General features: G+C 43.7%; 1 protein-coding gene across 5 annotated transcripts in view; it reads right to left on the reverse strand.

Annotated features, from left to right (window-relative positions):
* The window catches only part of TBC1D16 (TBC1 domain family member 16), an 81,362-nt gene that overhangs the window by 43,617 nt on the left and 11,466 nt on the right, over window positions 1-26,279 (reverse strand). For all 5 annotated transcript variants that reach the window (XM_077328186.1, XM_077328189.1, XM_077328185.1 and 2 more), the window contains 2 exons: window positions 10,555-10,798; window positions 7,733-8,345 (listed from right to left, as the gene is read on the reverse strand). In XM_077328186.1, the coding sequence (XP_077184301.1) occupies window positions 7,733-8,345; window positions 10,555-10,735 (794 nt within the window). In that variant the 5' untranslated portion in view covers window positions 10,736-10,798. The remainder of the gene's footprint in view (window positions 1-7,732; window positions 8,346-10,554; window positions 10,799-26,279) is intronic.

A 26,279-nucleotide genomic window follows, 5' to 3' on the forward strand; every position in this document is an offset into this window, starting at 1 on the left:
TACTGACTCCACAGCTGTAACATATACAGCAATTTGGTTATGTATATTATATTTGGTTAATTATATTAGGTTCCATGAAAGTTATATAATGTTCAGTGTAAACCGCCCAGAGCTGCAAAGAAATGGGCAGTATAGAAATCTAAATAAATCAATAAATATTTTTGGTTAAATATATTCTAAACACTATTTAGAAGAACACTGCTCGCTGTGTATCTTGGAGCATTAGTGTAATTAATCATGAAAAATATTTTGTAACTATCCATCAATTTCTTTGCAATTAATTCTGAAATGAGTACAAAACACAAGAGGGAGAGGGCTGGACAAGCACTAGGAAGAGGACTATCCATCTGGCCCAAAGTGTCAGTGATCATAGTGTTTCCCTCTAGGCTGTAATGTATATACTACATCACAAAGAGTATATAATATACATTAAGTGGCTGGCTATTTGACCAAACAGTAGGAGACTATAAGAGCGCTGAGTATCAGAGGTTATGAATTGCTTCCATACACTCCCAAGAAATTCCACAGGTTCACTGCATAGTGCAAGGAAAGGTAATACAGCAACAAAGATAGTAAGCTTTTCTAGCTGGTTATATACACAAAGATCTACACAAACAAAAACAAATAATGGTTACTTTAGCTGGCTAGGTAGATCCTAGAATCATAGAGTTGGAAGGGGCCACACATGTCATCTAGTCCAACCCCCTGCTCAACGCAGGATCAACCCAAAGCTTCCTAACCAAGAAGGACAGACCAACCATCTATGAGTCCCTTAAGTTCCTTGGAGAAGTACCACCACTCTCCTTCCTTAAAGTATCTTTGTATCAGAGGTGTGCTTTCTTTCCCTGCATAGGGAAATTTCAGTTTCCATTGAGTTATAGTGTATGTGTGTATAAGACTTTATTGTTTCCAGCCATAGGCCATTACAATGCAATCAATATCATATCAGTTGATATAAAAAAACAGGAAAAGAATTAGAACAATATATGCGGTAGTCCATAGATAATAAAAGACAATAAGAATTCAGGTTTCTAGCTCGCTGGTGGCGTAAATTTGGCTCGCATTTTTCTTGCTGCTAATGCAAATAGTGAAACATTATAACTAATTAGGGGGTTGGTATCTGATAATAAAAAGACCATTTTGTCCAAATTTTATTTTAAAAGGTTTATTTAAAAAGGTGAACTGTTTATTAAAAATGGCCATTCTAATCATTAATCCACAAGCATCACTTCTTTGAATGTGCTAGTGTTAACAGTTTAAGATGTCTTTGTTTTTGCCTTAAACAAATGTAAATTTAATGTAACATGCAGATTTACAGGGAATGGCGTATGTTCAGGTTATCATTAGTTTACCAGTAAGTTAAAAAACTAAAATATTGGGGCATACAAATGAAAGGTTATGATGTCTCAATACTAATGCACAGAGTATGAGAAACAAGCAGGAAGAACTAGAAGTCCTAGAGGAATTAGGAAATAATACTGGTATTGCTGTGGGGGCCTGCTAGAGACCACCTGGCCAGGCAGAAGACTTGGATGAAATGCTCCTCAAATCAGATTACAAAACTTTCAAAGAGGCGGGGACACAGTGGTCATGGGTGACATCAATAACCCATATATTTATCACCACTCTCAGATGGCTGGTTCAAGGTAGTGTACATCAATTGAATAAAATAACATTTTGAAATCTCACCCCTATCCTTCTCTCCTGACATTCAATAGACTACACGTTCCTCCCATGCCCCAATGGAGGGGGAATTCAGAGGAGGGATCCAATTCTTATTTCACCACCTGACCTCATCCAAATGCCTTGTGGAAGAGCTCTGTTTTATAGGTGACAATAGACAAATAACGGGAAGAGATTCCCTAGTGCAGGGGTAGTCAAAACTGCGGCCCTCCAGATGTCCATGGACTACAATTCCCTCGTGGGAATTGTAGTCCATGGACATCTGGAGGGCTGCAGTTTGACTACCCCTGCCCTAGTGTCTCTATTGTGAAAATATTCATAGTGTTATAAGCCTAGTTCATTTTGTTGATGCTTCCTGTCCTGTTACCTTCCTCCTAGTTTGTTTCATACATGTTAAACATTCACAAATGCAGTTGTTATAGCTAGCTCTTGGAGTATCCAGGCTGAAGGAGGAGGGTGCTTCTCACCAGGAGACAGGAAGTTCAATTTGTCCTGCCTCCCTTGAAGAGAGGTGGGAAACACCCACCAACATGTCCTCCTTTTCAGTGAGTAACCAATGGTGGTTCTAATCATTAATCCACAAGCTTCAATATATCATCAACAGAATGTTTCTTCTCCCTATAAAATTAGAATTTAGAAATGTGGAAGGAACAGTGATAAATGGGAGGGAAGGGGAAAGAGAAAGGAACAAAAAGGGTATAGAGAGGGGAAAAACAAAGGTAGGTGGTTTTCATGAAACCCTGGGGATTCTTGACGGTCCTGGAAGGGTTTCCAAAATGGGAGTTAATTTTTTAATATACTTGTTAATTCGTTATTTATTTGATGTGTAATATGACCATATATGGTCCTGTTGATCCTCCAATAACCAATGATGGGTGTGGAGAGAGTAGGTAGGGGAGGGACCCCGGGTGGGTGTGTACACTGCTATGCTTCCCAACCATATTCTGCATGATCACACCACTTTTGGGGCTTCTCAAAGCCTGAAGAATGTTTCAGGGGTTACTCAACAGTAAAAAAGTTGAGAAAGATGGTTTAGTCAAAGAGCTATTTTTTTAGTATCTCACTTTTCACTACTCAGAGGAGTCCCAAAGAGGCTTCCAATCACCATTCCCTTCCATTTCCCACAATAGACACCTGACAAAACTATAATAAAATTGCTTTATGAGAACAATTTTTAGAGAACTGTGACTAGCCTAAGGTCATCCAGCTGGCTGAGGGTGGAGGAATGGGGAATCAAATTCGATTCTCAGATTATAGCCTGCTGCTCTTAACCATGCTGGCTCTTATAGACTAGTGTTCTGCTTTCAGTTTCAAATATGGTATTCTTTAAATTTCGTTAGCCAACTTTTTTACTAGTTCAGGCAAATCTTGCATGTGCTAAACATTTTTGTTTTCGTTGTTAAAGTGGATTCATGACAAATACCCAAACAGCCTATGTGAATGGGCATGCTTATTGTACACAACCCAAAGTTGCCTCTGCTAGGAGGGCAGCATAAAAATTAATTAATTAATTAATTAATTAAATGAATGCAGAGATCATTTGGGGCGGGAGCATATTTCACTGCCATTCCTGAGAGTTTGTGAAGTGCCATCTTCCAAGTGTCTTTGAATGCACTCTTCCATAATTTCCCCCTTAGAAGTGAATAGCTTACATTTATTCCTGGGGACAAATTAAAGAACAAGATTTGATAAGACCAAAACTTTCCCACCACCTGTTCTGCTAGATGGTCTGGTCATGAGATGAACATAGTAATTATTGTTAGCTTTTATTATACCTCAAAGATTTACCTAATTTTTTTATTTTGTGTTTTGATGATTTTACAAGCTCTGAAAATCTTATCTTATAATAAACCATAATTTAAACTCCTGATATATAGAATATATAATATTTAATACATAACAAAATCATAACCACAGTCTAAAACATTAAATGCAGCATGATGACTCCACACTTCCCTCTCTGGCCATCTGGATTCTCATCACTCACACTCAAATCCACTGTAGTCTGACAGAACACAAATGAAGAGGATGGGAACAAGAGGACTTCCTTTTATTCCTAGGAAAGGTTATTGTAGAGCTAAAATTCTCTCCTGACACACCATTCCAAACGTTACCGACAACCTCAAGCAAGCAAGATTCAAGGTTCTTTTACTAACCTGCTAACACCCCATCCAGGTGCCTTTTCCAGTCTCATTTGAGGAAGCTGTGAGAAGGGAATGCAGCGCCATGAGGAGCACAGCGCCATGAATTTACACTTGGTTGCAAAGAACCTTTAGTCCCTCCCTCCTACAAAGAAGACACTACAACTTTTCTTGGTTTGATGCTCTAGTGCAGTGATCCCCAACCCCCGGTCCGGAGACCAGTACCAGTCCTTGAATCAGTTGGTACTGGGCCATGGCTCCTCCTCATCCTCCTCCCCGGCTGCTGCCTCAGGGGCTGCCCTGCTACTCTGCCGCCGGCTCACCTTTGGTGCTCTCCAGCAACCGCCATGGCTGGGGCTCCCCCTCGGCGTGGCACTGCGCAGCTGCTGCTGGCAGCACCTCCCAGCGGGTGACGTGAAGTCAGGGGCGCTGGCGGGAAAGCAAGTGGAGCAGGGGCTCAGGTGGTGGTGGCAACATTCCTCGGCAAAAGTCTACCCCCCCCCGGGCCTCTGTATTGTGTAAAGTTGACCGGTCCCCGGTGATAAAAAGGCTGTGGACCACTGCTCTAGTGACTAGCCTGCTCTCACGTACTGTGGTGGTCAGGGACTTGGAAAATGTACTCATTGACCTGGCCCAGCTCATCTAGTTTTGTCTTTTTCAGAATAGTGGTACTTTGGGTCGATGAACTCCTGCAGAACCCAAACTCTGATCCAGCCAATCTAGAATAGGTTCTGCTAAAAATTGCAAGAGCCTCGGCCTTTATACAGGATTGCCTGCTGGGATAGTAAGAATCTTTATCTTTCCTTCTCAGACCTGAGGCCTTGCTTCTCTGTCTCCCCCTGTCCAGCATGTGGCCAGCACAGGGACAATTCATGCAAAGTAATATCTTACATAGTTATGTAACCCCAAGGTTTATAGTGACAATTAAACACTGAATAACCTTTTCAAAATCCTCCTGCATGCAGAATATCTGCACTGATGACATAAGCCTTGGTTTTGCTGCTAGCAAGCTGACTCAGCTTAACAAGAAGGGAGGGAGAAGCATGCATAAATAAGAACTAGAACAGCAGCAGAGGCCTGCTACTACATGCATTATGGTGCTCCCATCTTAGCTCTCCAGAGACAAGAAAAAAAACACTAAAGGAAGTCATAACGTTTCACTTCCATCTCTTGTTTTCCAAAGGAAGAAAACAATTATCAATCTTTATCTTTAAAGCATAATAATACTGCATTTTTTTCAATTCCTCCCGCCAAAATCTGATGTGTTTTTTTTTTAAACAACCCTGAGTTCTTAGGCACCCGCAGAAATTGTCAACTAATAGAGTTAATATCAGGAACTTCTTTCACATTCAAGTTTTCACTTTCCACAAAGTATCACAAGACACAGCACCTTAGAGATAATGCAAGTAGTTTTTAACAACACTAAATCAATTTTTCACTACACAGGAGGATCTGATGGAAAAAATTAAGTAAATACAAACCAGGGCAGAGTTTGAGATACCTTTTTCAATAAAATGTTCTGAAAACTCTGTGACTTCCTCTACAAAAGATCTGTAGCCCTTGCAAAAAAAAAAACATCACTATAGCTTTGCACATGTGGATTTAAGAAAAGGTCAGCTTCAATAGTGACTTCAGTAGTAAATCAGCTTCCATTACTTATGGTGTAAAAATAAGCTTTCAAAACCCTTCCCTATCTCTCACAAGCAGTGCTTAGAGGCAGAAATTATTTCAGAAGTCCTGTTCAACCATAATTTCTATTGAAGAATACCTGAACTGCTGTTACTGTTTTAACTGTTCTCATGTTTGTAGCAAATCTAGCTTTAATGAATTATTTTTTGCCACATCAGGTGATGGAGAAAAGTCAGGTCATGAAGGTTTCAGTACAAACAGACCAAACAGTATATTCATTCAGACTTCACATTTCTAAACCTCATTTATAAAACAGTAAGTCAAATTAATTTCAACTGGAAGACATGCTTTCTAGCAGAAGGAAACACCATAGATGCTCATCAAATTATTCCATTTAACTTCATAAGCTTTGGATATTGTCAGCTGCTGAGAAAGCAGCATAGTGTGCCTCAGTTTTCTTTTAGGCCCATTATGCACGGGGGGGGGATAGCGCACATTCGGGGTGGAATGGCGGCGACTAAAATCACCGATAACGCACGGAGCCGGCTGCAACCGGATGCAGATTTGGTGCATGTCGCCGAAAAAGCCACGTTAGCGAAACACGGAAGAAAGCGCAGCTTCCGGGTGACAGGGGCGCAACCAGAAGCGGCGCCGGGGTCGCCGCGTGCATAATCTGTTACTCTGGGGTTTGCCACCGTTGCGTCCCGTCCCGTGCATAAACGGTTTGCTTCACTTCTTCCCCCTCCGCATTTACCATGTGACCCAAAATCGCCGTTTCGGTGGTTGTTGAAAAGAATCTTCCAAGATGTGTTATCCTGCAGTATAATCCCAGGGCCACATGAGGGCACTCTTCCCATCAGAATGAAGATGAACAAAGCACGTCACACAAACATGTGCCACTGGACTCTACTGGAGCCCTGGGTCTTCAGTCACACTAGGGTGACAAATATAGAGCATTCACCCCAGATGGGTATCCCAGTCCATTCCAGGAAGGCAGAACGCACGAGATACAGATTTCAAAATACAGGAGTACCAAGCCGTCATACAGGGGCTCTGGAGGACAGCAGAGAAGATGGCTTACCTGTTTATGAGGGACTGTACATTTATTTGTTTTTCATTTTTTATGCCACCCTACCCCGAGGGCTCAAGGTGGCTTACAACTACTTATTTATTTTTCACAAGCCTCTCTGGAAGCTCTCTGGGTTCTGCAGGGCCTGCAAGACAGAGCTCTTCCACCAGGCATTTGGTTGAAGCTGGGATGGAGACTGTGGCAGTAAGTTTGGGCCCCTCCCTTCCTTTTCGTGATCAGCACCCCCTAGGCCAACATCGATCTATTAAAGACAAAAACTATGAGCAGAGGAGTGGAGGCTCTGCTGGAGAGAACAGGGTATTGTTTTATTGCTGCCATTGACTGTTGATCGTACCAACTGTATGCCCCAATCGTATTGGAGTTTTTAATGGTTTTCACATTTTTATTGTAACCCGCCACAAGCCGGCCTGGCCGGAAGTGGCGGTCTAGAACAGGGGTAGTCAACCTGTGGTCCTCCAGATGTCCATGGACTACAATTCCCATGAGCCCCTGCCAGTGTTTGCATAGGTGATTGCTGGCAGCGGCTCATGGGAACTGTAGTCCATGAACATCTGGAGGATCACAGGTTGACTACCCCTGGTCTAGAAATCCAATAAATAAATCCTATGCAGAGTTACTTATTTTAGTTACCTTAGAATGGAAGAATTCTGCATAGGATTGGCTGTCACACAGATAACAGCACAGTGATTAGCATACTATTTCTGGCAGGTGAAAGTTTATTTTGGCTGCAGACAGTAATATCTTAAAACGAAATAAAGCAGTTTGCTATGAAGGAATCCAGATAGCGAGGCAACTGGTAATTATCCATTACATGACTTCAATGCCCTACAATTTCCAAAAGCACCATATTTAACAGATGTCTAGTTGAGATGAGCCAAGTTCAGCGAGGCAAGTACTGTAGTGCACCTCTATTGTAGTGAATGGCTCAGAATAAGCTGGTTTTATATCCTAGAGGACCAAACAATCATTTCTAGTGATCAGAATTAATGCAGAAATAGCAGAGGAATTTCACCAGGCTTGTGTAGCTAATAGGATCCAAGTTTCCATCCAACAAGGCAGATTTAAGGGTGTATGAAGGGATTTAACTAAACATATACACACATTAGCACAACAAGGATTTTCTATAGAATTTCTCTATTTTGGCCTCTGCCCCCTTCCATCCCCTAAGAAACACAAGAATATAACTCACCTGTTTTCATTAACCAGGAACACAGAACTGACATTTTCCCCAAGCGCTTCACTTACAGGGGAGAAACAAAATGGAGAAGAGAAGGCATCAGAGTCCGAGTCAAATGTGCTGTCCCTGCTAACATCATCGGCAGACAACTCCAAAGAGCCCTCATCTTCCCCAGCCTCCAGGAAGCCCTCCAGCCCTTCCTCCAATGCCTCCAACCGGTTCTGCTTGTCCTGAGAACTGATTGTCAATAAGTTTCCTGAGTCACTATGGATAGGCTGTGCAGGACTGTGGATGCTGTCTGTTGCCAAGCTACCCTGGGGCAGTTTCTCCCCTTCTTCCAAAGGAGAGCTGACATCATTAACAATCTGTGACAAGGTCAAGATGTCCTCATCTTCCTTCAAGGCCACATCTTGCTTCTGTCCAGAGGAAGAGGACTGCATAGGGGTGCCAAAACCCTGAGTGTGGTGGTTACGCTTGCGGGGAGCCTTACGGATTGGGGAGCTCTCTGGTGTGATGTAGCGAAGGGCCTCCTCGTCCTGTCTCTGGATGCGAGAATTTGGGACCCAAGCCAGGATAAGTGTGGTTCCAAGCAGCTCATCTTTCTCCATGTACAGGCACAAATAGCCTGCAAGAGAATACAGAGGCTCAGGGTTTCACTCAAACAGTAGCATTACAGTCTTCAGAAGTTCTTGACTAGCTAGCACCCCAATTTCCTGCTAGCATTTGGATTTCCCCGTTATCCATCTGTTTCTCTGCCAGCTCCTTGCACTACTTCCACTATTTCAGTCCCCCTCTCCCAACGTCTTAAAGAAACACAGATTCAGTCATTCAGCAACTGCCAGGTTGCCAATCATATTTTGAAGGTATTTCTCCATGTCCATTTTCTAGCTCAGAACCATAGTTTGAAGTCCACCTTGGGAGGGCATAAAGGCAGTGATTATAACTCAGCACTATCTTGCAGATTCCACACCATCTTCATGTCAACTGGAGCCCCATAACTAGAGTTTGATCAGTCAAAACCCACAGAGAAGGATGCCACCACTGATCAATGGCCATGCCTATGTTGCATCGATAGTTAGACTGTAGCTAAATGTGGAGAGTTTAAGGTCTTCCGGCCTGGCACTGTACAGGCAAATAGAGTTATTTATAAAACTGTACCCAAATCTCCAGCCAGATTCCTAAATTGGTTACCTGCAAGTCAGTTTTGCAAAAGGACAAACCCTATTATTGATTCACCAAAGACAGAAGAATCACAATAGCTTTGCCTGAACTTCTGTTCAAGGGAGCACATGTCTGCATTGTGTCCTTGAGTATAAAATCAATGGCATGGATGCCATTCTACCTTCATAAATGGACAGTGACCACTTTACCTGAAGATTACATGTAAGGGTAATAATTCAAGGTGATAACCTCTTATTGAAAAATCAAATGAACTGTACTGAACCTACGCACCACACGAAGATGTAGTGGTAGTCTGGACCATTAGCAGTAAGCATGCTGGCCAGGAGACTGAATACCTTCTCATTCAAACTGTAAAATAAAAGAGCACTGAAGATACTTGCTCAAAAATCAAGAAAGAATGTTCACCAAAAGCTAAACAATAAACCCAAGCCTCCAGTCATTGGCCAGGAACCAGAAGCACTCCCATGCTGCAAACCTGTCTCCTCATGGCAAGTGTAACCACCTCCAGAACTCCTCAGTTCCTGAGCTGCTTTGTCATTTATCAATTTTGTCCAGATTAAACGCCTAATCCATCCTTCTCCAGCCATTTGTTCAAACACTTGACATCACAGGGGAAGTTTTTGTGCTGCTGACACATAAGGTACACAATGCCAAGTCATTAAGCATTTCTCTGAATCCTGCAGTAGGCTGTCAATGAGCTGCCACAAGAGGCAAAGAAAAAGTGCTGACAATCTTCACCACAACTGGACAATGATGTGGAGATGAAGGTTGCTAGCAGCTGTACTTCCCTTATTGCATCTAATTAGACCAGACACACTGGAATTCTTCACAAGAGTCAGTGCTGGTTCCATCACTGCCAAATAATGGCACAGCTCTTACTTCTGAGTAGCACATGGAAGGCAGCAATCAACAGTAAACAGACAGCACCAAGATCCAAATATGGAGGGGAAAAGAAAATCCATGGAACTTTGGTACAACTCACATACATTCTGGTTATCTCAAGGACAAAGCAAACAAACAAAATATCAGCTGCTAACAGTTTTTGGACACCACAGAACTGACTGGATGTCCTGCTGGTATGCCAGGTGGCCTGATTGAGAGTTTCTGTAGCTCCAAGTCAAGGTTTTTCCTACTGAACAGACAGGCCTGCAAGTGGCTATCACCTTGAAAACTTGTGCTGCATTATGAAAGGAGGCTGTCAGGCAACATCAAAGCGTCTTTCCTGAAACAGGACAAAAGCGTTTCCCCTTAAGCAACTGATGCAAACAGGCTTCGTTATTTTTTTAAAAGAGGCTTACAGTAGTACACATTACCACCTGGCACTCAGGTACTTAATATCAGAAGTTTAAGTAGTAGGACAGAAAGAACAATCAACATTGTGTCACCTTTGAACCTGGGCTGAAAAGATGATCTGTATGAAAATTAGCAAGGATAGCATTCACGGCTAACTACTATTTAAGATCATGCTATAAATCCTGGCATAAATCTGGACATGCTGGTAGGACACATTGGTGAATGAGACAGCCTCAACTCCTTGACTGACCCTCTTGTACAACAAGTTTCCAACAAAGAAAACCTGAGCTGAGAACTCAAATATTCGACTGGGAAAGGTAAACAAGTTGCCCTATATACATATCAGGGAACACCCTTACCTGGGTGGTGTTCCACAATGCCTTGCAGCATCTCAGGTGGGTGGACACAGACATTGTTCTTGGAGTAGATAATCTCCCCATCCAAGATGGAAGACGAACCACCACCACCGCTGCCGACATTTAAGGTCAGGAGGTCAGAGGCTTTTGAAGAGGCACGTCGGAGAAGTCTTCCCAGAGACATTGCCAATAGTGTGTTTCCATTCTCTGTCAACTTAAAGCAAGCGCCTAAAACAGGCAGTAAGGTCTGCCCAAGGGAAAGAGAGAGGGAACCGGCATTAATACAAGGGTCATGTTTTCCACCTTTAACTCTCCCCCACAAAAAGTGAACAAAAGGTTGCCTAAGGTGTTGCCCTAGCCTAGCTCATGAGGTTTAAAAAACTTATGAGAGGATTAATAAGACAGACGGATGGACGGACGGATGGATGGATGGACGGATTCATTTGCTTTAGGATGTTTAGGGCTGATCCTGCGTTGAGCAGGGGGTTGGACTAGATGGCCTGTATGGCCCCTTCCAACTCTATGATTCTATGAATGAATGAATGAATGAATGAATGAATGAATGAATGAATGAATGAATGTGGTCTATGTAGTAATTTGTAATGAATAAATAGTTCAGTGGTTCTGTAGTTCAGTGGTTCTCAACCTAGGGGTTGCGACCCCATTTGGGGTCGCCTGGCCCCTTCTTCAGGGTCCCCAGGTTAGTTGCCGTGGCAGCGGGCAGCAACCAGTGGCAGCAGCAGAGGTCAGCAGCAGCAGAGCCATTGCAATGGCCGCCTCCACACTGCCCGACCATTGTGTGCATACATGTGTGCCTGCGTATGCGCACAGTGCCACAGTTGGGTTACAGCATCGGAGTGGTTGAGAACCGCTGCTCTAGTTGTCACCAATCTGACATTTCAGACTAGAGCTTGTAGTAACCAGTAAACCAGTAAAAGTACTTATTGGAGCTGTTACAGTATACAGAGAACTACCATTTCTTATGTATAATCACCGCTTGCAGTCACCAATCCCAAAATAACAAACTTCACCTGGTAACCCAACCATAATTGGTAACACAACTACTCCTTTGGGAGTCTGTAATGTCCTGCTTTTTTTATTCAAAGGTACTAAAATTATATCTGCATCTTCACACAATGTTGGGTTTAAGCAGATGCTTTAGCATTCCCTTCTAAATTTCAGAATCTTTTTCTCAATGAATCAAAGGCCCAGAAGATTTCAGTAAAAACCCTCTACGGAGACCTAATAAGAAAGAAATATGCATGAGGCTTTTGTACAGGAACTACCATGTTCTGAACAACAACTTTTGATGAAGGATACATTTTAACTCAAAATATATTAAACTGGGTATAGGGAAAGGAAATGACCCCTCACCATCTGCTGCTTGTTTCCTCCAGCTAAATTGAATTAAGCCATGAAAGACCTTTGAAATACTACAGAATCCAGAATTTAAAGTACTTGACCCCAGAAGTGATCTACAACTCTGTTAAGCCCATTGGTTCCAGGTACAAAACAGTAACTTTTCGTACACACAGCCTTCTGAAATGAACTGCCTGACTGTCCTCCAATGACCAGCAGCATCAGATATGAACTATGTAGCTCCTGTTCTACTAGGATAGCAATCTGCTTCCTTCTTAAAGCCTCATTCAGACAAAACTGTTCTTTTATACTCAGGAACAGGTTGTTCAACGTTGCTCCTCCTGGCCAGGACAGTCTAACCTGGCCTGACTTTTATAGTCTTCTTGCGCTCTAAACACCACCCAAAACATTCTCCACAAGGCCTCCAGAAAGCAGTTCCTTGCTTGCACAGAACAAGTGAAATACAAAGGTAGGAAACTGGAGGGGAGAAAGGAATACAAGGAAGCAAGCCCATATCATGTCCCCCCCCCAAATATTTCCTACAGAAGCAGGTCAAAGATAATACCATTTGAAACACACAAGGAAGAACGCATTCAGAAACAATGATAAATATATCATCAGCAACAGGCCCCAAATCACCCAAAATAAAGACAAGTTCAGCATATAGAGACACAAATCTGCCCTTTATGCCTATCCTAAATTCACATAACTTTCCTTCTTCCTTCAAAATGTCTCCCCCTCTTGCTCTCTAACCACCCCATTACCTGAGTGCTGGGAAAACTCATGCTCATCAAAACAGTAGGCAAGTAGGTAGCAGACCACCTGTTTCATCTAGTACAGAGGTCCCTAATTTTGTGGGTTCTCAAAGTGGCTGCCAAGTAAAAAATAAATAATAAAATTTAAAATGTTTAAATATAATAAAAAGAAGTTGTACAACCAAAAATGACAGCCTAAAATGCTAGGTCCAATAAGAAATGTAGGCATGGAAGGTGCCATTTCTCAATGCTGATGCTGAAGACACAAAGGTGATACTTCTTCTGAAGAGCCTGTCATTTTGGGAAGTGGATGAAAGCCAGAATTGGTTCTTTGGTTGATTTATTTATTTTGTTAGACTTTTACCCCAACATTCCCAGGCATAAAAAACAGTACAGTCAATAAAAACAATTCCAATAAAACACTGATCTACACCAAACAATATGGCATCAATTGCTTAAACTAATAAATACGTCATAGTATCTAGCATTGTTTATGATTTTTTGGTAATGGGTGGTTGCTGTTATATAGAGGAAGGACCACTGAATGGTAACTGCAACCTGGCTTCAACCGAACGTCCAGTAGAAGAGCTCTGTCTTACAGACCCTAAGGAGTTCTGTCAGGGGCCTTAGTTCTTCTGGGAGCTCATTCCACCAGGTAGGGACCAGGACCAAAAAAGCCCTGGCCGTAGTTGAGGCCAGGTGGACCCCTTGGGCCATAGACCACCAACCTGTTGGTATCTGATGAGTGAAGAGCTCTATAGAGGGCATAGACAGACAGTCCCTCAGATACACTGGGCCCACACTGTGAATGGCCTTAAAGGTCAAACCAAAAACCTTGAACCAGATCTGGAATTCAGCCAGTGAAGCTGCTCAAGAATGGGACAGAAGTGGGCTCTCTAAAACATTCCAGTGAGAACCCTGTCTGCTGCACTCTGTGCCAGTTGCAATTTCTGGGTCACGGAAAAAGGCAGGCCAGGATAGAGTTACATCCTGTGTTCCTGGGGAAGGTGATTGTAAGGGCATTAGTAGCCTGACTTGGTGAAGATGGGAGAAAGCCAGCTGGGCAACTCTAGTGACCATCACCTCCATAGAAAGGGAGGCATCAATGATCATGGCCAAATTTCTGGAGGATTGTGCAACCAAATGACATTAAATGTTTTGAATTTGAAGTTGCACACCATCCAGGCAGGGCAAACGCACTTCCAGATTTGGACCCTTCCTACCCTCTGTCTTGGAAGGGTTGAGCTTCAGGTAACTCTGCTTGAGCCAAGCTGTCATTGCTTCCAAACATATGGCAAATATATTGTGGGGAGACAGGATGCCAGTCCAAGCTGGGTGTCATCTGCATATTGATGGCAACCCAGCCCAGAACTCCGGAACAGAGGGTGCACAAAGATGTTGAATCAGAATCTAGTTTATTGTGAAGACATAGGCCTTTACAAAGTGCAAAAGGGCAGTCATAAGCAATAAAAGCAGGTCACTAGGTAATAATACATACACTGGAATCCATACAACGGAATATCACAAACCATCAGAATCTGCCATCGCCCCTCACCTTAAATCTTATCTGTCTAGCAGCCAGAGCAAACAATGAACTCTACTGGAGACATGTGTATCTGAACGTAATCTTGGGGTATTTGCAGACTGTAAATTAAATACGAGCAGACAGTGTGATGTGGCAGTAAAGAAGGCTAATGCAGGCTTGGGCTGTATCAACGGAGGCATCACATCAAAATCACAAGATGTCATATTCCTGCTATATACTGCATTGGTCAGACTCAACCTGGAGTACTGTGTGCAGTTCTGAAGACCTCCCTTCAAAAAGGACTGGGATAAAATTGAGAGGGTTAAGAAGAAAGCGATGAAAATTATCTGGGACCTGCAGACCAAGCCCTATGAGAAAAGGTTGAGGGATTTGGGAACGTTCAGCCTGGAAATGGGAAGAGTTTGTTCTTATATGCTGCTTTTCTCTACCCAAAGGAGTCTCAAAGTGGCTTACATTTGCCTTCCCTTTCCTCTCCCCACAACAGACACCCTGTGAGGTGGGTGAGGCTGAGAGAGCCCTGATATCACTGCTGGGTCAGAACAGCTTTATCAGTGCTGTGACCAACCCAAGGTCACCCAGCTGGTTGCATGTGGGAGAGCACGAAATCAAACCCAGCTTGCCAGATTAGAAGTCAGCACTCCTAACCACTACCCCAAGCTGGCGAGAGGAGACATGATTGCCATTTTTAAGTATGAGAAAAGTTGCCACTGAGAGGAGAGCAGGGAACGATTCCTGTTAGTAGAAGAGAATAGGACATGCGGTAATGGGTTTAAACTACACAAAGATCGATATCAGCTAAATATCAGGAGAAAAATTTTCAGTCAGTGTAGTTCAGCAGTGGAATCAATTGCCTAAGGAGGTAGAGAGCTCCTCTTCGCTGACAGTCTTCAAGCAGCAGCTGGACAGCATCCTGCATGCTTTAGGCTGATCCTGCACTGAGCAGGGATTTGGACCAGATGGCCTGTATGGCCCCTTCCAATTCTATGCTTTATGAAATATATGGAAAAGCATCTCCTGAGACATATCGTGAACCACGTAACAAATATAGATTAAAAGCAAATTAAAGCACTAAGAATTTCCTCTGAGGATTATTAATGATCTTGTCATTTGACACCCAACCTTCTATTCCTGATTCTACAAACTGCCTGTCTGAAGATGTTAAATAATGTGGGGGAGAGTATCGTGCCTTGTGGAACTCCACAAAGGAGCTGGTAACACTCTGATTCTCCCCCACAGCCACCTTCTGTCTATAGTCCTGAAGAAAGGAGACTAGCCACTGAAGGATTCCCTTAGATTCCAGCACCAGAGTGACGGTGAGCTAAAAGCTCATGATGGATTATATTGAACTAGAAATTAAGCCCATTGTGAAGGGAAATACAGCGGGCGCTAGTGCGTGGGGAGGAAGAATGTAGCGAAGGAAGGTAGAAGAGGGGAGGAGGAGTGGGAGGGGGAAAGGAGGGGAAGAGGATTTTGCAGGGATGGATAGAAGGGAGAAGAACAGGAAGGGATCAAGGAAGTAAGAGAGGAAGCAAGTGAGAGAGAGAGACAGGAAGGAGATGGAGAAAGAGGAAGGAAAGAAGGAAGGAAGGAAAGAAGGCAGGCAGGGAGGTAGGTAGAATGGGATGGCAGAGGGCGGGTGGGCGCGGGGCAAGTGGAAGGGAGATGGGTGTGTGTGTGTGCGCGTTTGTGTGGGTAGAAGTGGGTCCCGAGGGGAGGGTTAAGGGAGAGGTGAGGTGGGGTGGGCAGGGGGAAGAGCGGGGGTGGGGTGTGGCACGGGCTTTTGCCAGGCCCCGGGGCATGCGGGGCCTGGCAGAAGACGAAGAAGGATGGCGGCGGGTGGCGGAGGCTTCTGCTGGGCCCAGGCACTCCCTTGCAGCATCCAGGACTCCATGAGGGAATGCTTGGGCCCGGCAGAAGGCTCGTGAGGAAGGGACCCAGGGCGGGAAAGGAGCAGGGACGCCGCTCCTAGTGGGAGGAGAAGGCAGCTGAAGGACTCACCGTGCAGCCAGCGTTCTGTGTGTGCAGCGACTCCCCAGCCGGGGCAAGCGAGGCTGCTTGGCCCTGGGTGGGCACTAGGAGGGCCCAATCAGGAGCCGCAAAGCGGCTCCTGATTGGGCCCTCTGAGTTTTTATCCCGGACAGAGCCCGCCCTATCTCCTCCCACATTGCCCTTACCCTTTTATTTATTCCGCTCCGCAGGAGCGGTTAAAGATGATGCTGTGAGATCGAGTAAGACAGGTAGTGCCAATCCACCTCGATCCAGCTGGCACCAGAGGTCATCCACTGGGGCGACTCCACCCCATGTCCAGGACAGAAGCCAGACTGGAAAGGATGAAGGACCAAAGCCTCATCCAAGAAAGCCAAGAGCTGGTCCCCAGCTGCCCTTACAATCACATTCCCCAGGAATGCAGGATGTGAAACAGGGCAGTAAGTGGCTGGGTCCCAGCAACTAAGAGGCACTTTGTCAAAGAAACAAATGGGCACTACCCTGGGGACAACTGGTCTAGTACTTAAAGCCTGTCATTCTACTTCTGCTGAAGAGGCAACAGCCTTGCCTTACCACAGTTCAAGGAAGGAGAACATGGTAAGGGGTTGCCTAGGTTTGGGAGCAATGGCTTGTGGGCAGCTTCACTGCTTTTCAGAAACCTCATTTGTAGTTACCTGAAAAGCCACAAATACGTTTTCAAACTTTTGGCCATGGTAACATTTGAGTACTTTGGAGTCATACAAGCCTAGGCCGATTTCACAAGATGTCTTTGCACCCTTGAAACTTTGACCTGCACGTACCTTGTCTCCCCAAAGAGCACTGTCAACACCAAGATGCACATACTTCAACACAGAAGGCTCAAAATTGCAAGACAGAGCATGGATGCCAAGGTCTTCCCCAGCTGAGGAAGGCAGTTGAATTTTTCTTTAAAGAAAGCAAAATGTGACCCACTCCACCATGAACCCACATTTGCCAGCTACTCAGTCAAGCTGCACTGGTCTCATGTAATGAAAAAGAGTCACATCTCTTCAGAAGCAAAATCAGAAGACTTTTCCCCGGGAAGGAATTTTAGGAAATTGACAAACAAAGAAATGTTCTGCTTAATCTGAATTGCAAGGTCTACTTCCATTTTCACACACAGAAGACTTTAAAATATTGCAGAAGGCTGACTCTCTAGGCAACTTAAGATGGTGGAGAATATAAATAGTACACTCAATTATGAATGATGTAGTAGACTTTGTTAGTTTCAGGTGGCTAGCTGTGTTAATCCATAGTAGAAGAACAAAATTAAAGTCCAACAGCACCTTAAAGAACAATAAAATTTTCCAGGTGCCAAAACTCCTGATCAGACTTCTTTTGTTATTCCATTTTTACAGCACTTTACAATAACAAGCCCTTCAGACTGGAGATCTGAACCACCTCAACATACACACCCTGCTTTTATTTATTAAACTAGCAAAGAAGCCCATTTTGAAAATGGGCTGGGGGGGGGGACAGGATTCCCCCACACACACTGCTGCCTTGGTGAGCAGGTGGTCTGTGGGAGCTGCAGAGTCCTGGTGAAGCGTCAGCAGAGGTGTCTCCTCACTCTCCATCAGTGGCCAGGAGGAACAATGTGTTTGTTGTGGAGGTGGGCCAGCTTCTCCGCTGGGACTCAGTAGCAAGGACGATGGGCACAGGGTGTGGGCAGGGCCAGGGCATCTTTGCAGAGGGGGGTGGGAGACCTTCCCTGAAGGCTCTCAGCTGCAAAGAGCGTGTCAGGGAGGCCAGGCAGGTAGGAAAGTGTGGTGGAAACTCCTTCCAGGGGGCCTTCCCATTGGCCCTCAGTGGCAAGAATGCTGGGAAGAATGGCAGGGAGGCCACGGAGCACGCAGCCAGCCTTTCCACAGGGCTCTCAAGATGGCAGGGACAGGATTCTGCTACTGAGAGCCAGTCAGAGTCCCAGAGGAGAGCATGGCAGCCTTCTGGCTGGGCCTCAGTGGAGAGGGCCCTCTTACTGAGGGCCAATTGGAGGCCTAGCACTTCGAGTAGCACAGTAATTATTTTATGTGGCATGATGATGGAGATCCATAAACTACCTCTCTATACACACCCTCCTTATATTTACTAAATGATTCACTGTCAACTTTAGGAGTGTGAGAAAATGGATTCATTTTACTAGTGTTTCTTCTTTTATGAACAGGAGGATTCCTTAATCCTGAACCATACAGTTCTGCAGATTCAAACCAGAGAACTCCTTTTCCCTGGATCCTATAGAGCAGGGGGGGGCCCAACTTTGAGTAATATTGGGAGCAACTAATGGGCACAATCACAACATGGCTTCTGCAGGAGATGGGGCCTTCTGCAGGAGGAAGAACCAAATAAAAATGTATTTCCTACAATTTGGTCTCTTCAGTATTTACAAATTACCAGGAATGTTACCCAAATTGCTGGGGAATCATGAATATAGCAAGGATCTTTTCTACCAATTTTATGGGGTTCATTCCCTGGAAGAAACCCTTTTTAAATGAAGAACACACACAAGTGATTTATTCGGGGAAAATATCAGGGTACACTCAAAACACATACAGAACCAAAAAAATACATACACTAAGTTCTATAGGGGGACAAGTTCAAGATACTGCACCTTTCTTGCATCCAAGCAGCCATGACACAGGGTTGACAACATCAGGGGGTGGACAGGATGCCGGGTTTCGGAGGAAGCAGCACAACACACACACACGGGCTGTATGCAAGGTTTGATATAGTGTTTGAAATTCCCAGCCAGCCCAGTCACTGCCCACGAGGAGGTACGTGATTGATGATTGGTTGTGAGTTACATATGAATCTGATAGGGTGGTTGGCATATGAGGTCACTGGAGTGAGAGGTATGGAGTAATCTCATCAAGTGGAACAATACCTTGGCTAGGTATAATGTGTCACTAATAGCCCTTTCATGAAGGACTCTGAGGGCAGTACAGTGGGAGACAATTGGGGGGGAAGAGAAGCTGGATAAAAGAGACAAAAGAAGTTGCAGTTAGCACCTGGAAGGCATATTCCTTTCCTGTAGATAGTCTAATGATCTTTGTCTGGGAGGAGGTGAGTTCGATAATGTGCACATTTAGCTCAGTCAGTTGAGCAAGCAGGAAATGGAAGGTAAGATTCTAGTCCAGATGGAAACTGGCATGGCTTTTCTAGGCAAGAGAAAGAAATCTGTTGTTATGTTGTTGTTAGGTGCGAAGCCGTGTCCGACCCATCGCGACCCCATGAACAATGATCCTCCAGGCCTTCCTGTCCTCTACCATTCCCCGGAGTCCATTTAAGTTTGCAGAAAGAAATCTAGTGAAGCCAAAACAAGATGGAAACCTGGCCTGGCTTCCTAGGTTTGTCAAGGGGCCCTACAGACTCTATAGTTAGTCTCTGCCAGGCTGGTTTATGCATGTACTACCCTGCTCAGAGTCCAATCATAGGCATCTATGCATGAAGGTGTCTGTGTGAGGCACGCTTCCATCATGGGCTATCTTTATGGTAACAGGAACAATAGTTAACAAAACTTCCATAGCCATTCCCATGATGATTCAGTACCGAATAAAGGTTTTTTTTCCATGTGGTTTAAACATACTTCTTGCTTATATAATGATGCAGGCAACTATTCCTCTGGAGTATCAAGGTATCAGGGAGGAACCTTCACAGGTTTCCACTGCAGCAGGGAAAACTGCCCTGTTCCAGGTGATGTATCTACCTAACATGCTGCAATTTCACCCTTTCCCCCAAGGAACTCAGAACAGTACACATGGTTCTCCCTTTCCCACTTCATTACAACAACCCTGGGAGGTAGACTAGGTGGAGAATAAGTGACTAAGCCCAATGTTATTTCCAAGTTCCATGGAAAAATGAGGATATAGACCCAGAGTCTAGCCCAATATTTTAAGGACTTGGTTGCTGCTAGTTTTTTAATAGGAATTGGCATACTCAGGCCTCACAATAAGTAATTAAAAAACCCAGGAATATCTTACATGATTAGTGCTCTAACAAATCTACAAACAATGTGCAACTGAATTGCTGACAACTCTTCACATCTATTCCTCCCTCTGTGCACAGTATCCAAGAAAATTTTGTCCCTTAAAAATCTTTGCCAGACATCCCCTTCACATACTGATTATTCTATATACCATATCATGCCATCAGTATACCTGAACATAAAGAGTTGATTTTCTTTTGTAAAGAGCTATATTTGTCTCTATCCTAAGCCATTCAGCAGGCCTCCCCACAGCATGACAATGGCCCTTCTACAATCCGTGCTTCTCAGTAAACATGATTCTAAGTTTCTTACAGAGGCCAGTATCTTCTTCATGAGCTCTCTTTCAAGTTGCCTTGTGGCATTTGGAGAGCATACAGTCATGTTTTAATCATGAAGCGCTGAAATTCTAAGTCTGGAATCCAATTCTCCCAGCGTGGCAGCAGCTGACCCTCCACAGTGATCAGTCATTCATAGCTGCACCCTTCCTTCAACACATAATATAATCACAATTGATAAGGCTGTGCCAACTGCCTCTTCTAAAAAAGTACTGTGCACACACACACCCCTTATTTCCTCCCACACAACAGCTGCTGCTGCTGAACAACTGCACTGCAGCCAGCAAGGTACTCCATTCAGCGATTGGTTGCTCTTGTGGCCAATACCCAGGGCTGTTCTGTCAGCACAGAAGCTGAGAGGCGGACAGCAGTTGGCTAATCCCTTGGAGAGCTCATCAGTACAGCTTCTATACAAAAGTGCCTTACACAGCACAAACTCTCGCCCTCTTTCTTTCAAGATCCTGTTGGCAGGGTTTCTTCAAACACTCCACGTTGGCTCTCACAGCACATTTTTTTAACTTATCAGAAATGGCCTGAAGTCAGATAGCTCTTGGTAATGATTTGGCTGGAAGCACAGATTTCATATTGAGAACTTGGCACAGTGACAGGGACCACATTTTTCTTCAAAGGCTTGCAAGGTGGCAAAGCAGAGAAGGTTTAGACAAAATCTTACTAAACATAAATTTTACAATATAATAATAATATTCAGAACACATATGTGCAGAAAAATCTTCTAGAATCACCCCATACCACCAGCTTAAAAAGCATAGTGGGGGGGGGGGGAGAGAATAAAATTAAAAGTGTTAAAGAAGATGAAGAACTAAGGGAGATGGAGTAAATAAGGGATAGCAGATCTCACCAAAAATAATTATATAAATTGATTCACTTGTCATTTATCCTGAACAAGGGAAAGGAGCTAGGCTAGGCTAATCAAGTTAGACAACAGAAATTACTATAGCAAAGCAAAGGTCCCAGGGGTTATTGTAGAACTGAAATGCATCTGCTTAGGAATATGCTATATTTAACAGTGACCTACTATGAGAGACAAATCTAAGTGACCCAGTATCAAAATTTGGGCATGGCAGGAATCAGAAAGGCTGTTTCACTACTGGCTGCGGAAGTGAATTGTGACCCAAAGAGAGCTTCCCATTCTTGGGGCCTTTATCAAAATAGCACCACCTACTACAAAATGTATATGAACCTCCTATTCAAGATCTATTTCTTCACATTATTCGAAATTGTATATCTCAACTTCCTTTCAAGCAGTTTCAGTTTAAAACATACAAAAGACAATCTGTCATAACTTTAAAAAACTACTCTGCAACAGGTATATTAATACCATATAGTGTGGTATATATCTGTAATGTAAAGCGGCAAAAACAGCTGAGTGGTGGGAAACAACTACCACTTTCAATTAAACCATAAATACAGTGGAAGTACCAGTAAGACCTTCACCTGATCTACACTCATCTCACTGTATTCCAAACTAGGTAAGGTTTTCAAAGGTAGCACCAGATATGACACAACGCACTTATCTAGCTAATCTATGATTGGCTTTCCTGGAGTCACTCCATGGAACAGCATTCAAAAATATAGTTTTCGACTTACATAGCAAACAGCTGGACAGACGACTGGAATATAGCAGAGCTAGAAAGAAAACTACATTCCTACATAATTTCTTATTGCCAAAGGGCTTAGGAAATAGATATTCCATCGGGAACAGGAGTAGGGAAAGTATCACTCCTGCCAGTGACTGGAAAAGCTGGTTCTTATATGCCGCTTTTCTCTACCTGAAGGAGTCTCAAAACAGCTGACATTCGCCTTCCCTTTCCTCTTCCCACAACAGACACCCTGTGAGGTGAGGCTGAGAGAGCCCTGATATCACTGCTCTGTCAGAACAGCTTTATCAGTGCTGTGGCAAGCCCAAGGTCACCCAGCTGGTTGCAAGTGGAGGAGAAGGGGATCAAACCCAGATGCCAGATTATAAATCCACACTCCTAACCACTACACCAAGCTGGCTCTCCAGCTTTAATGACTGAATCATATCTTTACAAGAGACCCTCTTGTAAAATATTCATTAAAATCCAACAAACAAATTAATGTTCCCATATTGAAGAAGAGTGGCCAAGGAAGAACAGCCTGCCTGTAGCATCCTGGCAACAGATCTATAGCTCTGAGAGTCAGTGTGGTTAACAGAGGCAGTCCCTAACCTTCCCCACTCCTCCACATGCAGCCAAACAGGTCATAGTTCTCTCAGAGCTCAATTAGCTCCACCTACCTCACAAGGCTGCTGCTGCGGGAAGAGGAATGGATGCTGATTGTGAAACATTGTGAGACTCCTTCGGGTAATAAAAAGTGGGGTACCCACCCAGCTCTTCTTCATTCTCTTCATTGTCTTTCTACCCCTTCTTCAGCCAAGGCTGAATCACTGTCTTCCAGATGCACCCAGTTAATACTTCCTTGCATTGCACATGCACACAACACGGAGGTGGTTTTCTGGACAAAAATCATCACCCACTTCTGTCGTCTGAGAGGCAACCGGCATAGTGGCACAGATACTGCTTGGTCGTGCATTTGGGCAGCCAGAACTCACATTAGCTGCAACTCATCGTATGACCTTGGAAGGCACTCTCATCTTCCATTCCCAATCCGTAAAAAAGAAACAAATGCAACCTACTTCACAAAGTTGACCATAAAAAAACCTAAAGCCTGGTAGAAATGATAGAATGCAAACAGAAACAAGAACAACGTGGACACAGAAAGGATTTCTGCACCCTTCAAAAATAGTGAAATGCTTACCTTAAGTAGTCATTATATTCTGGCCCCTCAACATGACGTTGGCAACATGCAGCATTTGGCAGTAAATGGCCAGATACATCCTCCATCTTAAAGCACTAGTTGGTGAATCCCCAAAAGTGGATTCACCAACCAGAAGCCCACCAAAAAAAAAAAGGTATGGAGGTGAAGAAGCACTATCTACGCCTCCAATGTCCTGCCCTCGTAACCGCCTCTCTCTCCCTTCTCCCAGGGATGGGAGTTTTTTTTTTAAAGCAAACTGCCACTGCCTGGAGCAACAAATAGGCATACAAGCATACAGACAAAGCCAAAAAAAATCCCCAAAAAGTTGTAGCATAAAGCATGCCTCTCTAAGCTTGCTCTCCCCCCCCCCACCCCACCCCCCAAATCAGGAACAAGATTAATTTTTAAAAGAAGCAAGACTCGTGATTCCAGGGTGGCAATACAGGAGCACTATGATCTATGATTAGATGCATAGGTGTTTCAACGGAGAAGAATTGAATTTAAAAAACTAATGGGCATTGAGGGCCCTTTAAAGCATGGAGAAAAGGGATTGGCTGCCCGGCTTGATTGACAGGCAGAAGAGTTTCACATATAAACCACATTTCTTTCTTCCGCCATTTCAAGCAGGCATGTGGAGGGAGAGAAGCACGAAATGGCAGCAGAGAAGAGCAAGACATCAAAAAGGTAAGGAGGCATGATTATATTTAGCGTTATGCCATTCAGCTGGCGTAACGCTATTTTTAATGATGTGTGAAAAAGAGCTCCAAAAGCAGAGGCTGTTAACTCCAGAGGAAGTACAAAGAGTCCCACAGTGAAAACAACAGATCATCAGGCAATGCAGCAAACACACAACAACACAAGTTCCTGAATTTGCCAAATTCAACAACTGCAATATCCCTAGTAGATGGCCACAAAATGCCCACTTTATAAAAACATGAAACTACTCCCTAGTGAAGTGACTCTAAGAGACACATTCCAGGAGCTCAGCTCATAAAATTCTTAGTACTCTGAACTGTGTCCCCTAAGTGGACTATAAGTGTAACAAAAAAAAATTAAAGTAAATAAAAAATAAATGTCTGGAAGTGAATCAAAGCCCATTAGAAACTAAAGCATGACTTTTAAGTTTTGGCTTTTTGCGCACTTGATTCTAACAGTTTTGTATCCTTAATGCCCATAGAATACTCTTCATCTATTTATTTATTTTATTTTATTTATATGGATTTATATACTGCCCATTATTTACAGCTCTGGGCGGTTTACATGGAACATTATGTAATTTTACATGGAACATAATAATCTATGACATACAAGTTTTAATACAACATCACAACAACCAAGTAACAATTTATAACACAACATAAATAACAACACTGGGAGATCAAATTTGTTCAGTCATGGAAGGGCATCTGAAGTGGGGCCCAGCAGATGTTCTCAGTCGGTCGGCCTCAAGCAAATGCCTGGTGGAGGAGCTCCCTTTTGCAGGCCCTGCCGAAGTGTGGAAGTTCAGGCAGAGCTCTGATCTCTTCAGGGAGTTCGTTCCACCAGGTGGGGCCCTTGTTGAGGTCCGCTGTGCTTCTTTGGGGCCAGGGATCCGTAGTCAGTTGGAGGTTGCGGAGCGCAAGGCTCTTTTGGGAGGTATAGGCAGGGAGGTGGTCTTTCAAGTACACCGGGCCCAAATCGCATATGGCCTTAAAGGTGGTTCCAAACTGTTAAACTTAATACGGAATTCAACTGGGAGCCAGCCAAGTTATGGGAGTATTGGCCGGATGTGGGATCTCCATGATGTTTTTGTGAGGATCCTGGCTGAAAAGCACTGAGCAAAAGGTTAGATCTAGGGGCATCTCCTGTGATTATTAAAGCAATCGAATCTTATGCATATGGAAGCCTAAAGTGTAGATTATTGGATTTGGAATTACAAAATCTTATAGAGACAGCCAGAGGATCATGTTTTCCTGAGTTTGGGACTTCAGCCAAGCTATGGGTTCCTTCATATTTTTACAGCCCCCCCTCCCCCCGATTTAGGCTATCAACATTTAGCGTTCTCCCCTCTGCTGCTCTTCAAGGGAGATTTTCAAAAAGGCCCTACTCTAAAAGAAATACATCCCTGTAATTCTGGCTGCACTGAAACCATCATACAAGAGTTTTTCCACTGTCTACTTTGCACCATTATTTGTGGGCAGCTCATCAATCCAGTTTTTTCCAAACAACATGGACTTGATGATGAGATTAAGATCATTTTCCCACTAGGAAACAAAAACTCTCAAGTTACTGATTCGGTTGCCAAGTTTGTACAGCTGGCTATGAGGTCTTGTAATTGTGAAACAATTAATGCTTTATGAATTATTTTTGTTATCTTATCTGTATGCCAATAAAGGGATTTTGTATATGTGTTATTACAGCACAGAGTTTTGAGCACAAATGACTCAAGTGAATAAGTTCCTACCAAGTGAGCTCACTTTAAGTCATGTCTTTGGGGGGAAATTCACTCTCCTTTTGTCTCTGAGCAAACTTTTAAAGGACAAATTCGGCCAACAGCTGTTTCTAGACATACTTTAAGACACCCATTCTTGACTTATAGGGCCTGCCATAGTTTGGGACCAAGTGACTAGACCAGGGGTCACCAACATGGTGCCCACCAAGTGTCTTTAGAAAGTGGATGAGGTCAGGTGGCCGTTTTGTCCAGCAAACCTCCTGGACTGACCACTGTATATTTGATGACTTCTATGTTTTTTTAAATGTTGCTGTGGCAGCAATTGACATATTACAAGGATCTTCACTGTATGACTGAAAAACTAGGGCAACCATTTTATAGTTAGTTTTACTTCCTGCAGCAGCCATTTTAAGACAGCCATTTTGGGGCTGCACCCAACATGCTGTGTCAGAATAACAAGTGTCCACTGGCTCACAAAGGTTGGGTATTCCTGGACTAGATAGACCACCTGTTCTTC

Source organism: Paroedura picta, chromosome 3 (genome assembly GCF_049243985.1).
Source record: "Paroedura picta isolate Pp20150507F chromosome 3, Ppicta_v3.0, whole genome shotgun sequence".
NCBI classification, from domain to species: Eukaryota; Metazoa; Chordata; class Lepidosauria; order Squamata; family Gekkonidae; genus Paroedura; species Paroedura picta.